The 17,487-nt window shown below is 40.5% G+C and overlaps 1 protein-coding gene across 1 annotated transcript in view; it reads right to left on the reverse strand.

Annotated features, from left to right (window-relative positions):
* Positions 1–384: 384 nt before the first annotated feature.
* The window catches only part of trpc5a (transient receptor potential cation channel, subfamily C, member 5a), a gene marked incomplete at both ends in the record, with an annotated part of 112,325 nt that continues 95,222 nt past the window's right edge, over positions 385–17,487 (reverse strand). The window contains 4 exons of the mRNA XM_079257986.1: positions 385–1,392; positions 4,480–4,569; positions 11,325–11,366; positions 16,641–16,850. Of these exons, the coding sequence (XP_079114112.1) occupies positions 385–1,392; positions 4,480–4,569; positions 11,325–11,366; positions 16,641–16,850 (1,350 nt within the window). The remainder of the gene's footprint in view (positions 1,393–4,479; positions 4,570–11,324; positions 11,367–16,640; positions 16,851–17,487) is intronic.

Genomic DNA, 17,487 nt, shown 5'->3' on the forward strand with positions numbered 1-17,487 from the left:
TTGTGGTCTTCAGTATTTATTTGGATCAGTGGGATAATTTCCTTCTCTAATCTAATGAGGTTTGAACGTTAGCTTGATGCTCTACAACAAGGCAGCCCAACGAGCAACACGAGCTGCTCCTTGGTTTGGTTATTAAACAACAAAAGTGGGAATTGTTGGGCGTAATAAGACAAGAATAAACTGTCTCCATGAACATCTGCCACATGAGGATCCCATCGTTCCTCCCAGTTAGACACATGTTGGGAATGTTGGATAAATCCAGGATCAATCCTGTGAAGTTAGATTCCGTCAGCTCCTCGCCACGTGCACCTCTCTCTCTGTCTCACTCCACCTCTGTACGCATTCAGCCGCAAACAAGCAGAGAAGCAGCTTGTCCGCTCGCTCCTATAGCTGCGTGGTGACGGAGTCCTCTATCACCTCGCAACTGTCCTCTATGACATCATCGCAGGGCCCCACCCACCCGCCCATCATCATCATCCCCCCTCCTCTTCCCCTTCCTCCATCCATGCCGCCTTCGCCCGCCCCCTCCACGCCTTCGCTCTGGAAAACGTCCTCGCTGGAGTCCAGGAGGCGCGAGCTGGACTCGGACATGTTGGAAGCACAGTGCAGGGATTGGCAGGGACACGGGGGTGGGAGGGGCAGCGTCAGCAGCGAGTCCCGCCCGTTTGTTCTCCGCGGCGAGAATGACGGGTTGTCGATGGAGCGGCCCACCTCGTTCAGGTGAGTGTCGCTTCGGGTCACGTCGCTTAGTCCATAGTCGGAGTGGCTGTGGCTCCCCAAGGGGCGGAGCAACCCGTCAGAGATGGTGTAAGAGGGTGGGGACTGGAGGGGGAGGGGCGTGGGTGGGGCTTTGCGCTTGGAGCGAGAGAACAGATATGAGAGGCGTTTGAAAGAGTCCGTCTTGGCGCTTGGAGCGGACAGGCGCTGCAGACGGCTCCTTGTGCGAGCGAGGGATGAGGACAGCGAAGAGGAGAGCGATGAAGATGGCGAAGCGAGGGCAGTGGTGGAGGACGGAGCGATCACAGTCGTCTTTAGCCCATTGCTCTTTGGTTTGCCATCCTCATCCTCCTCCTCTTCACCCCATCCGTCGCCCCCATCCGCTCTGTCTATCTGCGTCATTCCAGAAATGGAGCGCACCAGCGCCGACACCCCGAGCGTCGGAGCCGGCCGCCCGTCATCGTCCACCGGGTTGGTAAAAGTGACGCTCTTGGACTTCTGGACTCCGGTGCCTCCTCCGCTGCCGTCACCTGATTCGCTATCGTCCTCAGAGGCCACAGCGCCATCGTCTTTCGTCGTCTCGCTGGATGAGGAGTAGTGCCGTCGGGGAGGACGCCGGTTGCCAAGGAGATCCAGAACCTCGTAGCGGAAACTGGAAATGTCTTGTTTCAACTCCTGTAGGATAAAAAAAAAAAGGGATGACTTTAGAGTTTCATATATGTGGTTGCAGACGTTGACTGGTTGCAGTAAACATGAAGAAAATAACTGCCAGTGGGTGAGGAGGGTAAGTGGGAGAGATGAGGCTGATGACTGCCTGAGAGAGGGGAGGTGAACATCAGTTTGTAGAGGCAGAGGGTGAAAAGGAGGTTAAGAGCTTCGCAGACTGAGCAAAGAGGAGGAAAAAAGCGAGAAAACAAAGTGGATAAATGGTGTGAGGCAGCGCGCCGTGTCAGCAAGCAGAACGGGGAGAATCAAGAAAAAAGCTGGAGGCAAACGTTTTACTTTCACCTCAGCAAAACAAGTTGCTGTAAACCCATTTTAAACGATACAGATACACACTGTTAGTATGAGACAAGAGGCAAAATTACACAGTTTACCAGAATATGAACATCCAACCATTCAGACAGATGAATGGTTGGACGGAGGCTTGACTAAGAAATGCATGTTAAAGTGGTTTGAAAACCACTGCAAACTGGAGCGTACATGTTCTTCATCGCTGGAAAATGGATCTTTTCCAGTCGTTCAAATTGTAAAACCAATCTGAAGTAACTTCAAAGTTTGTTGTGAAGTCCTAAAGAAAGGGGGGTGAGCTAAATATATAATGGAAAAACATTAGGAAATGTCAGTCATTTTAGTTCAGGGGCCACAGGCTTGTTCTCCGCTCGGTCAGACCAGGAAAATAACAGCATAAAAACCTATAAATAATTATAACTTCTATTTTTTTTATTAATTGCTTTAGTGCAAACAGATACAGGTACATCATCAGTTTGTGTGCTTTGAATAAGCTTCACTTTTAGAAAACATTATGAACAGTCTAAAATTTCTTGAGAAATATGGGGAAAGAAAATATAAATTATTTTCTTCTTAAAGCAATGCATTTACTAATATTTCAAAATAGTTTAGGTTTAGTTTTAGTTTATTGAACAGAGATTGTGTACAGCGGCATTGGTCGCTAAGGAAAACGTGCATTGCACCAGATTGTAGCTCTTAATTCATTTTTATATAAAGAAACTTAAAAAATATACAAAGCACATACACAGATAATTATATATAAAAGAAACATTTCACAATAAAATACAGTAAAATAGTAAAAAGTAAAACTATGAGTATTAAAATAAACATACATTTAGCCGACCATACTGTCCTCATTGTTGCATAAAGTCTTTTTTTCTGGTGAAGGGAAACAACAAATGAAGACATAAATGCAAAAAGGTTTGGGTTTCTTTTTTTAACAGGGATGTTTTCTTGTTTCTGTACAGATTTTTTTTGTGTTGATTTAAATTTTTGCTGCCCACAGCAGCATATAGTTTTCTTTGACAGTTCCTGCCTTCTTGGACTAACTGTCCTCAGTACCGGGTCAGACGGGACTACAACACGAGATTTATTGATACTAAATGTCTAAATATCAGTCACTAAAAGTTACTAAAAGTGTGATGTTATATTTTAGCTCACCCTATCTATATGAAATCTCTGTCACCAGAAGAAAAGCTGCTGTGTTGTCGTGCAGGTTTTATTCACCAGAGAAACTGTTCTGCCTTCCTGTACTTTTTAGTTTTTTTTCCTTATTGTTGCTCCTGATGATTGTCTGCTTTGTTCTCCTCACAAAGCTTTTCTGCTAAGTTTGCAGATGCTTTGCAGCATTAACATTAACCAAATTAACAATGCTCAACCATCAAGAGGGGGCCTTGATGCTTGAGCGTTGTTCTGCTAGCTAAGGTGCTGGACAGGACAAGTAAAAAAAAAAAAAAAAAAGACACAATTTTCTCATTTTTTTCATGAAAATTCACAAGCCAACAAACAGGAAGCAATGTGTTACACAAATGGATGCAGCTGTAGGTATGAATGCATGGTCAGGCAGAGAGCAGATATTTTAGCTACAGCTTTTGGTTTTCTTACATTCACTTGGCTCAGTCACTGCAAACAAAACCATGTAGCTGAACAGCTAATTCTCCAGGAGGAACATACTCCATCAGACTCCTCTGACATCTGATCGTATATCATATAAATGGTTTTACTAAATGGTTCTGAAGAGCATAGAGGAGGGTGTTTCAACCACATCAAAACATTCAGATGCCTTCGGATCATCAGCAAAGCATGTGAGAGTGATCAGCAAAGCAATCATATGACGACAAAATCCTCATTTTTCATCTCTATGTAAATACTGTTCATCTTGCCTTACAGAAAATCCCATAAACACCTGCACATATAGTCCCTCTGCTTACCTCTCTGCCTAATGAATTCCTCCTTCATTTAGAAAAACACAGCTCTAATACCTGAACATTGTGACTCAGTTTGCAGCAACTTTGTCTTTTTTTTCTTCATGTGGGACAAAATGTAAATGCTGCACACATCTTTTATTCCTCAGAGAAATCACTGATTTACCTCCACAAACAGCTGATGTTAGCTATCGTTCCAAGCACATACACAACCACTGTATGTATGAGTCCTAAGATAAATGCTCGTCCTCTTAGGTAAACACTCTGGGAATAAGAAGTGATTCAGTTCGACATGCACCTGATGTTGTGTTTTTGCCTTAAAAAGCAGAAAGGAACTTTCCATTTCAAAGCCCAGGCTGGGCTCCAAGGGCATCATGGGAATCTGACTCAGTAGGTAAAACAACTCCAAATAATCCACGGCTCTGAAATATTGGAAAGGAGACAAAAAAAACAAAACAAAACAAAAAAAACTCTCCTGAAGAATGACTGACAGAAGAGCCAGATGAAGAGCCGGACAATGGACAGGTGGTGGTTGTAAAAAAAACAAAACAAAACAAAACCAAAAAAAAAAAAAAAGAAAAACCAATATCAAAACCAAATATATGTACTTTATATATTTTTACTGTTTTTTCTTGTTTAATTATTACTTATTTGAATCCGTGTATCACATCTGCAATATACTGGTGTACCCTGCCTTTTGCCCAAAGACTGCTGGGATAGGCTCCAGCTTCCCCACTACCCTTCATCGGACTCAGCGGTTAGGATAATAAATGAATGAAAGAATGTATCACATCACCATGACAACAGCAGCATCCTATTTCTTCACCTTAAAGTTCTCTTCCGTCAGTCCTTCGTCTGTTTTGGCACTGCGTATCATGGCGGCGACGTATCTCTTCACCAGGTTCCGGATCACTTCCTGTTGAAGACAGTTGCCATGGTTACAATAATTTACATACATCTTACATCAACACTGTTTTTGGTGTTTTTTTTATATTCATGTTGCTTTTTTTTTTTTTTTTTTAAATTTTCCTCCTTTTTAATGTCAGTTGCTTTGAGGGAAAGTCACTAAAATTGTTTCCAAGTTTTCTCAGCACATCCTGTTGTGTTGTTACATAACCACTGAAAACCTCTTCAGACGCGGGACTTTCATACGTGAAGCTTTAATGAACAGAACAGTGTTTAAAACATAAAATACAGCAATTTCCTCCTGCGTGATTAGCCATACGCAGGACTACCTGACAGTCATGTTTTTCATTTTTCACATGAAACTAATACTTTCACTGATAGGTCTACATTTAAACCCCTTTTAGTGGATTAGTAATACATATTTCTTATTTATCCAATTCTATTTTGTACATTAACCTTTTATTTCATGTCATATATTATCCAATGTCATATATTATCCATTTGGTCTATCTAAAAAAATACATGTAAAATCTCAACCCATTTTAGAAGACCTGAAAATACAGTAATATTTTCAAGATCAGCCTGAGTTTTAAGATTATATTGTCATTGAAACACACTATTTACATATTTACACTTTTTCCTCTTGGTGTTTATTGTTTTGGTTACTTACTATTAGTAATGCTACTATCCCTCATATCCTCAGCTCAATTTGTGCACCACTGTGCATCAAAAGCATCTTCCTGACTTTATTAAAGCTACAGAGGACCATCATTTTCTTTTCAGACATAACTTTCTTGTCGCTTGTTGATCTGTGGCTGCTCCTGATTGGATATTACCATCAGTTTAAGCAATCGGATTGGTGGAATGATTGACAGGGTGTGGCTTAATCTTGATTTCTGGGTCCAAATAGACAAATAGTTCTAATGTTTATGTCGTGTTTTCTGATTGCAGTTGTTTTTGTTTTTGTAGTGTGGTTATATATGTGAAGCATGTTTGCACCGTAGGCCACCGTAAGGAAACATCTAAAACCAGACTATGCGAGAAAGAGGTAAAAAACTCGATGCACCTGTTTGTGCAGACAAGCCACCAGTTTGCAGATTGGTACTAAGTGGTCTGCATATGAATTAGTCCTGTTTTCTGCAAGCAACCTGTTTGTGCGCCCACAGTTAAGGCGATGTTTTACTAAGGCCTCTGCTTTAAATATGTCCTGATTGTTTTACTCTACCATCATTAGAACCAACACCTCGGCGTTTTCCCACAGCAACTAAATCAAGGGAAAAGACTTTTTGTTAAACCTGCAGCTCCTGCTGATGACTGAGTTGACACACAGTGAAAATCAATGAGCAAAGTGGCAGCGACTGATACTAGGAAGGAAGCTTCAGCTACTCAGGGCAACAAAGTTTAAAAAGATCTTCGATTTCATCATGGAAATTTGGTTTTAACTTTGTCAAATTTACAGACATCTGGCCATTTTCATGTATGGAAATGAGTAAAAGAATTAAACAAATAAATAGATGTAAACTCAAACCTAGTTGTTTAATGTTTTTGAGGTCTTTTTTAATGATCTGAACGTATAAATGGGACGTCTGGACATGATTTACACACTGTGCAGATTAAGCATACAGACTTCAGCCGTTTGTTCATTATTTCATTATTTAAAGTGAAATAGTGATCAGTAAATGACTTGGCTTCAGGAATCTATTTAGTAAACACATCTACACTTTAATCCAGTTATGTTAAATAAGTCGGATCCTCTTTGTGAAACAGAAGGTTGAATAAATGATGTAAAAAAGGTGATTATGTGAACACTAAGCTGTGGGGATCAGAACACAATGTTTGGTCAAAGACAAATATGAGGTATTGGTGTCACGTGACTGCTGCAGGATATACAAGAAAATGTCATCCCTTCATTTTTCAAATGAGTTTATCATTTCATTAAAAAACCAAAACAAAACTATTTTTTGTTATGATTGTCATCCATGTTTAAAACAAACTATACAAGCAGTTGCTGCACAATAACACAGCAAATCCGGTGGTCTGATGTTAGTTTACTAAAGACCACGTCCACACCATGTCCCAGATGTGGACAAATGATGCAAAGCTGCAAAATAATGCAAAAGATGGACTAGAAATCATGAAAAAAAATGAAGCAAATTCTCTGATTGACACAGATCTCATGAACCTCACGTGGTTCCAACAAACACACATTTATGGAGTTAATAAAGCTCTAAAAACAATAACTGTTCTTAGTTTAAACAAGGTTAAAAACTTCATCTGACAAAACAAAATGAAGATTAATTATCAAAAATCTGTCAACCGCTTTAATTATGTTGCTGGAACTACATAAACACCAATTCCAATGGGGGTTGGGTGTCTCCCCCTGCACCGTCCATCACAGTAAGTCATGGTCCCAACTTTAACATTCAAACAGGACTAAATATATTAACAACATGGTTTAAATATAAACATAACACCTCCAGTAAAGCTTTGATGGTGTAACAACCATAACAGGTTAAAGTTCTGCTGAATATGCATTATTTCCCATGAGTCTAAGAAGTAACTGTGCAAAAACTGTAAAGTTAATTGGATAAACTCTGTTTACTCACCTGCGACAAAGAAAAGCAATTAATTTGTTCTCCAATTCCCTTTTTTCCCCAAGTAAACAAAATAATTAATTGGGATTTTGCTTAAAAAAAAAAAAAAAAAAAAAGTTGCAGTTGTGTAGATCAACTACAAGCCAAAGAAGAGTTGGATTTCCCATCACTGCTATCATAATTATTGGCAAAACCTTGAGAAAAAATACCTAAAGACATACTTGAAAGCCATTAAAGTGTTTATAGTGTTGTATAAGGAATCGATGTGCGGTAGAGATGTGAAAACGTTGTCTCATTAGGTAAGCAGCCAGTAAGGCGGGTCACCCTCATTGATTTACAGACCAAAGAGACATTTCACAAGCATTTGGTGCTCAGTGGGCAGCGATTCAAACCCTGATCCGCTGGTACAGCACACACACACTAACTCGCAGCATCCTCCCACAGTCAACACCTGTGCCTGCCAAACAGGACGGTCTGGCCTGCTGTCACTCAGCGCATCAGCCAAAACACACCACACACTCTGCTAATGTGAGGGACAGATTCCTACAACAATCCTTAAAAATATGGATGCATATCAAAAGGAACAATCAGCAGTGCCAAACACAAAGTACTGGCATCTCCACGCTCAAGCTCGCTGGCACTGCTGAGGTGTCAATACAGACGAGTTAGGTCTCTGTTGAGTTGTTGTACAAATTCTTACAAAAATCCTCCAGAACTGGACATAAAAGCAACAGCTACAGCTGCCAAAAACAATACCTGCTGTTGTTTATTACCAACACAAGACCTGGAAACTTTACAGTCTCTATAAATACAGAGAGACAAGGATTCATTAGGATTCAGTCTCCATAATCTCATCAGTGAGACAGCAAGAGATGAAAAAGTTCTGCTGCAAATTCTTCTAATGATGTCTGAGTACAGGAGGAAACCATTTACTTTAAGTTATTTATGATGAGACTGAGTAAATAGTGAGAGTTTGGAGATGTTGCAGCTGAGGATCTGGGTCAAATTTATTTTTGGAAAGTTTTTTTTTCTTTGACAAAGTGTTCCTAACAGATGTTCAATGAAGCGCTCAGTGTGCTGCAAGATGAAGGAGACAGCGCTGCAAAGTTACAGGTGTCACTGACGTCAACAGGCTGGAACGTTAATATTTTAGCTACGTGAAGAAGATTGTCTATTTTTTAATTTTTTATAGAAAACGTTGATAGCGCTGGTGATATTCTTAAGGCCCATTTACACTCCTTTACACATAACTTTTACATTGCCATAGTCAGTTCATCCACTAGTGGGCAGTGCTGAGTTCACACTTCACCTCCGTGTTTTGACACTGGTTGGTAGCACTAATGCATGGCTATAAAGTCTATTCCAAACATCCAAAAACACCAGAAGAGAAGAATAAAACCACGTTTTCTGCTGTTCTCAACTTCTACTACATCTTCTTCTGTGCTTTTTTTCTACGGGCAGCTTCTGCGTCGTCTTGTTCCTCTTCTTCTTCTCTGGCTTGCGCTTTCTTTCTGGTTACATGTCAGTTATCCAGCTCATCACTGGTTGGCTTCCAGTGGTATTGCTCCTTTTTCTGCAGAAACTGACAGGTAGCAAAGCCCCTTGAAAACTCCCAAATAGTTGTGTGCAACGTACGCAGAAGGAAGATGAAACATCAATCCACCTGCTTACCCATTTTCTGTATTGTGTATAAATGCGTATCAAGGCAGAAATGTTGTTGTCCCACTTCCCCTTGTTACCTTACAACAGACTTGCAGTGGTCAACTACTGTCACAATCCATGGTTATAAGCAAGGAGGAAGCATCCAAATGAAGGACTGTGGGCAGGTGCACTTGCCAAAATCCATGGCCACAACAGCAAAACAGCATAAGGAGATCAAACATCAGCAAACACTAACAGGATGGATGGGAATCTGGCCATGAACAAAGGAAAAAGTTTATACTGAGGAAGCTAATGATTAAATGCAGATATGACTATAGGAGCAGAAACCAGGTGTGACGACGGCAGGAGCAAAACTAACTGAAATAAATAAACAAGACGCACATAAACTGTACTGACTTACATTTACATAAACTGACTACGTAAAGCATGAAACTGCTGTGAAACACCAGTATGCACTGAAAAGGAATAAAGCAAAGCAAACATGACACCAAAACTAAGAAGCAAACAAAGTTAAAATCCACAGACAAATAATAAGGAGCATAAACGTCTTTGCCTGAAGCGCGCTGTAACGGAAGTGATATTACATATACTATAATGTTCTGTCTAACATTAAATGTGCATAACCTATTAAGGTCTGTAATAAAAAAAAAAACCTCACACCAATACTTTGGTCATATTTTTAGTCAGTTTTAGTGAACTGTGCGTCACTTTAAATGTTTTGGGATGGTCCAGTACTTCCTCTGCTAGAGGAGAAATAAAAGGCCCCTGTGGAGCCCGCAGGAACAACAAAGACTTTATACTGATAGAGAATGTCCACATAGCTGCAGCAAAGTTGAATTTTCTTGCAATACTTCTTATTAAATCCCTGCTACACGTAGAAAATACAGTTTGGTGACTGCTTAACTGACAGAAAAAAAAGCTTTAAGTGTTTAAAACCTTTTTCTTGTACCTGGACACAGTTCATCGCAGGTTCCTGCATTACATCAGCTGGCATAGCTGTCACATTTGAATGATTACACTCATCAGTAAATGATTTCTTGAATCACCAGCAGCTTTAATTATGGTTTTGTTTACTTGTGGCTGATGTTCTCATTGTTCACGCTGTTCTGAGCTGGTCTTTCCACAGGTGCTCCCAGTGATTGTCTGCTTTTCTGCTCAGTATATCCTAATTTTCTTTTCATCGCCATCACCCACTTATCTTCTCCTCATACGCCCTACTCATTTGTTTACTCTGGTCAGGTTCAGTCTAAACATGGGACACCGCAATAACCAAAATATAGAACAATGATCAAGCATTGATGAAAGCTTTTTATCCACAAAGCTTGACTTGGCCAAAATTTTATGTGAAACACAACAACAGAAAAGTTAAAAAACAACAACACAAGATCACCCACATCTGTCAGTCATGCTACAGGATTTTACATCCCAAAGTTTTTCCTCTTATTTCAGACAATGTAGCATAACAACATATATAGACATTAAATTGTCTATATATGCATAATTGATTAAATCACTGTTTCTCAAATAGGGGTACATCTACCCTTGGGGGTATTTCAAGGCATTCCAGGGGGTACTTGGAGTTTTTTGGAAACATCTTTTATGTTTTTCTTTAAATAAAATAATAATAAAATAATAAATAATAAATAAAATAATAAAATAATATAACTATAATATTATATGAATATTTAGTATATTTCAATAAATGTAAGTTTATATTTCTTAAATGAATTTACATTTAGATTTAATTCATTTCATCCTTCCTAAAATCCCACATTCTGACTTGAACCCCACCTGTTATGAGCAAAATCATATCCGTCAGTCACTGTCGCCATGACAACACAAACAAAAGTTTATAATAAACCAAACACAAACGACAAAGTGCTGTATTTCATGGGTTTTCATAACTAAAAATACTTTGCAGTGGTTAGGGGGTACTTGGCTGAAAAAATATTTTACAAGCGGTACTGTGTTGCAATAATGTCGAGAACCGCTGGATTAAATAATGTGCTTTTTATCTCACAAAAGTACATTCCACTACTAGTAAACATGTTGTTTTAAGAGAAAGTGTATTAAATAAACAATACAAAAAATATCAAAGAAATGAAACATAAAAAGGGTTTAAAAGAGTTTGAAGACATATAAGATGCATATAGGGTGTAAATGCAGTAACATGAACTGGTTTATGGTTTAAAAATTAGCTACTGGTGAATTATTTTCCACAAACTACACCAGTTTTCAGTCAATGAAAAGTTTTAATGCGCAACAAACTGGTAAATTCTTCTGAGATGATACATGATGCAAAGCTGATTGTTGGTGTTTGCTGATGTTTCTGTGGGCAAAAATCACTTGATTTTCTAAAAGAAAGCTTCTTATTGACGATAGAAGCATAATAATGTTGATGTGGAGGTTTTACTCTATAAAGTTGAAATTGTTTTTGCACAGAACATTAGATGGAAACAGAAGATTAAGTTCCAAACAAGGGGAAATGAAGGTGAGTGCAGGTACCGACCTGGTAATGCTGGTTCTGTATGAGGCTGTCAGCATGGCGCTCCTGCAAAAGAAAAAAGAAGGGAAGATGTAAAATCCTTCATATGTACATTTACCCTACATTACTTCACATTCCTGTTTCCAACCCTCCATCTTTCTTTTCTCTTTGTAGGATTTCATTCCTCTTTCTTTCGGCTCATAACTCGTCTCAGCCAGGCTGCTATTTCACACAGAGGTCACTCCACAATGAAACATGTCCACAGCCTGCTCTCGCAGCACCCAACTAAAACAAAAGCGAAGTAACAAATTGCTTCTGGCTCAGAGAACGACACTTTTGCAGCCAGGACCCTCCATCTCAAAGAGGTGCTGAGTAAATGAACTTCAGCTAATCATCTCTAACCACTAGAAATGGATATATAACATGTTGGAAAGCAAGGTTATGCCCTCCATTTACATTATAAGCCTTCAGCTGACTCCCAACCACTAAATGAGCAAAAAGAAATTTTTAAAAGAGCCTCTTCTAACATTAACCATCTAATTCAAGTGTACAGAAAGTGTTAAAATGATCTACAACAGCAAATCAGACAGATATGATTAATGTGAGGACTTCAACAGAAATCATGTAACCATGTGAGAAACACTGATAAATGTATATTCGCTTCAGAACAGCGAAAGAAAACAAACAAGTTAAGGTATTTATATCTTAAGCAAATCATGTAAGTGAACCAACCCCTAACAAAAAGCAGGAAAACAAAAGAGAACAAAGCAGTCAGAAATTGTGTTGATGGTGACATCTTTAATATTTGCAGCGTTTACCAGTGTAAATGACCTTGCCAAGACTTGCTTTGTTCTGGAGCCGGTTCGTGAGTGTTTATGTGCTGTCGTATCATTGATACAGCTAAAGCTTTTATTTTGAAAGTGTTCGGAACATTGAGGTGTCGTAAACCGGCTGCTATTGCTGAAAAGGTACGCAGCGGCAGCGTGAAGTCCTATGTGTAAAAGAAGGTGCCACACGGTTAAAAGGGAAATCACTAAAATGAGTGCATAAAGAAAAGCAACTTACAGCCTCTTAGCACCTGGTTGATGAGGGAACAGGGTCTGTATCCGTGTTTGTTATGTAAATGTCATTTTGTTACATTTTACCGAAGTTTACCATGCTCTGCTAGGTGTAAAGTTTAACAGTTTTTGGCCACTAGATTGTGCTCATGCTCGTTGATAATTACTAAACCTGATGTTTACGTAATATGAATTTAGATACAGTTGCAACATGTGGGTAATTTTGTGATATACAATTAATAAAAAAGAACAATGTTTAAGTGTTTAATAAATATACATGGTAATAACACTCAAAATAGAGTGTTCAATTGATTTAAGGAAATAGAATTCATAAGTTGTAAAAAATAAGGTAAAAATATACAAATAAGGGTGTTAATTGTATTTTGTTTACTTTTGTAGCTCTTACAGTGTGTTCACATGCATGGCTGTTCAGTAAAGGTTGTGAACCATCCGTTTTAGAGACTATCTTGTTAATCGGGGATGCTACAACCAGCACATATTGAACATGGAGATGTATAATGTGAACAGTGGAGTGAGCTGTGTGGAGGAGCTGGGAGACAAAGTAGACGAGGATGTTTGGAGCAGAGCCTTACAGGCAGTAAACAACTTCACCATTTGTGCAAAACTGGATGCGATCCTATTTAAAATGGTCCCTTTAAACGTTGGCACTGCGATGGACTGGCACCTGTCCAGGCTGCACTCCATGAAGTATGGCATGACGTAGTATCATCTGTGTTGTTGAGGCTTTTTGAGTCATGGCGGATACTGTTGTTGCAATAGATGTTAGAAAAGTTAAGGTGCTAGAATGCGTTATTGGTTTGAATACAATGAAAATGTATTTAGTTTGGGTTTTGGACACAGTTTCTATTGTATTCCACATTCTACAGTACGGGAACCTGGAATGTTCTAGTAAACTAAACATCACAAAAATCATGCTGCCTTATCCCACATTATTACCTCTTATTTCTCATTTGGCTCAAATACAAGACAAATCGTTGGTAAAGATTATAACACTGACCTTTATTCGTGTTTTTTAAAGACTAATAACAAGCATTGATCGGACTGTCTGAGACAGAGGTTGGGAGTCATCGATCTCGCCTGAAGGCTCATCACTTAGCATCTCTTATTATATTTGAGCATATGTGTAGTTCTACTTGTCAGCGTCATTCCTCAAAACCCGGCGGCTTGTCAGTGTCGTGTTCAGGTGCAAGAAAGGACCAGAGACCAGGACTCGAACCGGGCCGTGTCCTTCTGAATCAAAATAAAAGAGGCAAGCTGGAACGTCCGCCATCGTCATCTCCATATCTTCTCCTACTTATCTGTCTCTCTGCATTCTCTTTTAACATTCATTTTTCACACTCTGGTCTTCCTCTCTGTCTCTCAGCTTTCACAATGCACATTTCTATCAACACACACACACACACACACACACACACACACACACACACACACACACACACACACACACACACACACACACACACACACACACACACACACACACAACGCTGCAACAATCCTCACCACATCGTCCTCAAAATAATCTTTCTCTCTCTTCAGAGCAATCATACATTTGAATATCTCATGCTGTTATTCTGCTCACTCTCTAATCGCACACACACACGCAGACACACACTCATAGATGCACACACACACACACACACACACACACACACACACACACACACACACACACACACACACACACACACACACTTGTACACGCACAAGCTTGCTCATTCCCTTGATCAGATCTCTGCAGAGCTGTGTGGCTCTGTGAACCTATGTGGGCTGGTTGGCTTATATAACTCAGCTGACTTCAGCTGAGGTGAACATGCCAGCTGCACTGTGTGTGTATGTGTGTGTGTGTGTGAGAAACTGTGAAAAAGCCTTATCACTGTGCGCTGCTGGCTCCCAGTCTCTCTCCAGATGACTGGACTGTTAAATGTGTTTATCAGGACGTGTTTATCAGCCGATGTTCCTTCTGTGCTTTCAGACTCCCAGCTGATGGCCGTCCACGTGACGTGCGCTTGTATTTCTGTGAAATGGCTTCGCTGCTCTATCCCCTCACCTTTAAGGCGCTCTTTAATCGGCTCTCACATGGAGCCCAGTCACTCTGAGGTGATGATAAAACCAGATTTTATCCGGCTCTTCATAACATCATTACCAGTAAATTTGTCAGTCAGCACCAACAGATTCTTCTGCACCTATTTTACACTGGAAACCTGCCAGAAACCCCAGATACTGAATTACCTAATGGAGAAACACCACGGAAACAATATTCACATTTAAACAGCTGCTAATATTTGCCCAAAAAAATGCAGCAACTTCGCCAATCAATGGACTCTGATTGGCTTTGCAGTACCTGCTGCTTTCTGGGGGATTAGAAACGTGTTACAATACACACACACAGCAACACATTACTGCAACTGCTCAGGAGGTTCATGCTTGTTGTTTTTAATTTATTTCTTCTCCAACACTAAATTGCACGTGTCTCTTTGCTTCTTCATTACGTCCTGCAGCTTGGCTTTTCCACCTACGACTGCTGCTCTGCTAACCAGCATGACTTTCTCATGGATGTGCTGCCCGTTCAAATCTGTTTCAGACACAAACCATCTCAGCCTCAGTTATTAAAACATAAAACGCCACAACATAGGTTAAACCTGCAAAGTTAGTCTGTAATTAATCAAGATTAGCAGAACAAACAAGCCACTACGAGGACAAGCATAATTTAACGAGTATTTAAATATATTTTAGCCATTTGCCTTCGTTTATGCTTCTCTAAACAGTCACTTTGGCGCTAGGGGAGGTGAAGTGGGGGCTTCACATATGAAAGTACAGTAGTGGCATGGTGGAGGGAGGGAGGGGGGGCGTTGTTGGAGTTTAGTTAGTGCTGAGATGCGTCTGAGCTGCCAAGAGGGGTAGTAACAGGCTGTGTGTGTGAAGGGAAGCCAGAAGTTGATATGCAAATGGGCGCACAGCGATACGGAGCTTAAATCCTTCTGCAGTACCAATGCTAGCTTATTAAGGATCTCCTTTCTTTTTTTTCCCCTTGCTTCGGATGAGAGAGGGACGAGGAAAAAAAGTAAATATCAGGTGAAAACCGTGCTGAAGTCTTGAGCCAACAATTACTTGCATGGCAACATTTTGACGGTCATAAAGATTTGCTACCTCCCCCCTTTTCCCCGCTCCCCCTCCTCCTTTATACAAGATTTTGTTGCCTAATGATGTGGAGAGTTGCATTAATCTGCCTGTTCCCCTGGGGGTGTGTTAAACCAGGTGTGTGTAGGCTTCAGAGCACTGGGCATCATGTGGCCACACTCTATAGCAATGATAGTCTCCTAACTTTAGCCAGTATATTAATCCTCATCCTCACGTCATCAATATCCTTCCTATCAACATTTATTTCTCCAACAAATGGGCTTTCTTTCTTTGTACTGGTGGTTTCTAACTGTTTTACCAGTCACCTGGGAACAGTTTCTGCCTTATTATAACTTGCCTGAGAGGAAGAATAGCAACCGGGATGATACAATCACCTTTTTAAGAAACCTGGGAATAAAACACCAAACACAGCAGTTTTCCTTCAAGCAGGAAAAGAAGCGGATGGCAAAGTGGTGATGAGCGCTAAATCTTTCTGAAACTTATTTTCTTTATATGTTTGATCCCAGAACATGACCGCAGCAGCTTATTAGCTCCCAGATGACTAGATAAAACATTTCCGGGTGTCGTCTGCAGCTGCTGCTCTGGTAGAAGAAGCAGCACAGTTCCAGCTCCGATGCTGGCAGCTGCATGTTGTTGTGTCACAAGCCATCAAGTCCAGGTTCACCTTCAGATTTCCCCGAACAAACAGAAACCACATCTCATTCCTTGCTGCGACTGAAGAGCAGAAAGCGCATCGCAGCTGACACAAACAATCAAGACAAAGGAAACAACAAGCGAGGCTGGACATGAATATATCCGATCCTTCCTGTCAGTTCATTTTCCGCTGAGTGACATGAAAATAACATCCTCTGCATCATTATTCTGATATTAAAGGAACAAGGCTCCAACTATAATTCCTCTCTGGTTGCGTCTGCTCTTAGAGAACCCCCAAAGGGTAACGGACAGAGAGTAACATGAGGAGAGAAAACAAAGGTAATTCTAATCAGATAAAAAGGTAAAAAGGAGTATAAGAGCCTTAAACTGAACCTGTGAGATTAAAAAAAGCAGAAGTCCTCTAAAAGATACATCAGTATAAACCATCACACTGTCCTGTAAGTCTCCGCCATCTTGTCCCACTTACAGTGAACTCTCTGAGGTTTTCACACTTGTGCGACGCCTCCCCGGGCGGTTGGCCTCTCCTGCACAGCTTGTTGTGGAGCCACATGAGCAGGTACCACACGGACTTGGGGCTGGGGATGATGTTGAATGGGGGCGGCAGCGTGCCGCCCTCATCGAAGTAGCTCATCCACAGCTTGGTGCGGGCGAATTTCCACTCAATGTCGGCATGATCCTGCAGGACAAGACGGAGACTCGTCACTCTACCAGATCCTGCAACAGCTGGCAAGTTTCTCCGTTTCATTGACAGTCATTGCTGTGATGTGGAGGAGCAAACATGATCCATACGTGACGGCTGGTGCATCGGTTTACGTCAGGCTATTGTGATGGAAACACTTTAAAATGCCGACTAATGACATATTTCCTTTATAGCATACATATTTCCATGAGTCATTGATTCCCATTTATTGCATAAATTCTTCATCATTTCAGTAATTTATCAAGCAAATGTGTGTCAAAGTAACTCTTCCAGACCTTTAAAGGGCAGTGTGTGTTTATTTTCTTTGTCATGTGGAATGACTCGTGGGTGCAAACACAAACACACTGAGGCACAGCCATACCAGGAAATGCTTGTCAGACAAACATCTGGTGAAAGCAAAGCGAAAACTGCAATTCTGCAAGAAGTGTGGTGGGATTGCTGACAATGCTCTTTCCCCACTTTGTCAAATGCTTACAGGTTTATGCTGGATCAGTGTTTAGATTTGCTGGTTAGAAGTGAGGCCGAAGGAGGAGTTTCTTCATGCACAACGGGCCAAATCGGCTTTTCATATTCAGAAACAACAAAAGTGCAAAACATGTCTAAAGATGTCAGA

This window comes from Telmatherina bonti, assembly GCF_933228915.1.
Source record: "Telmatherina bonti genome assembly, chromosome: 18".
NCBI classification, from domain to species: Eukaryota; Metazoa; Chordata; class Actinopteri; order Atheriniformes; family Telmatherinidae; genus Telmatherina; species Telmatherina bonti.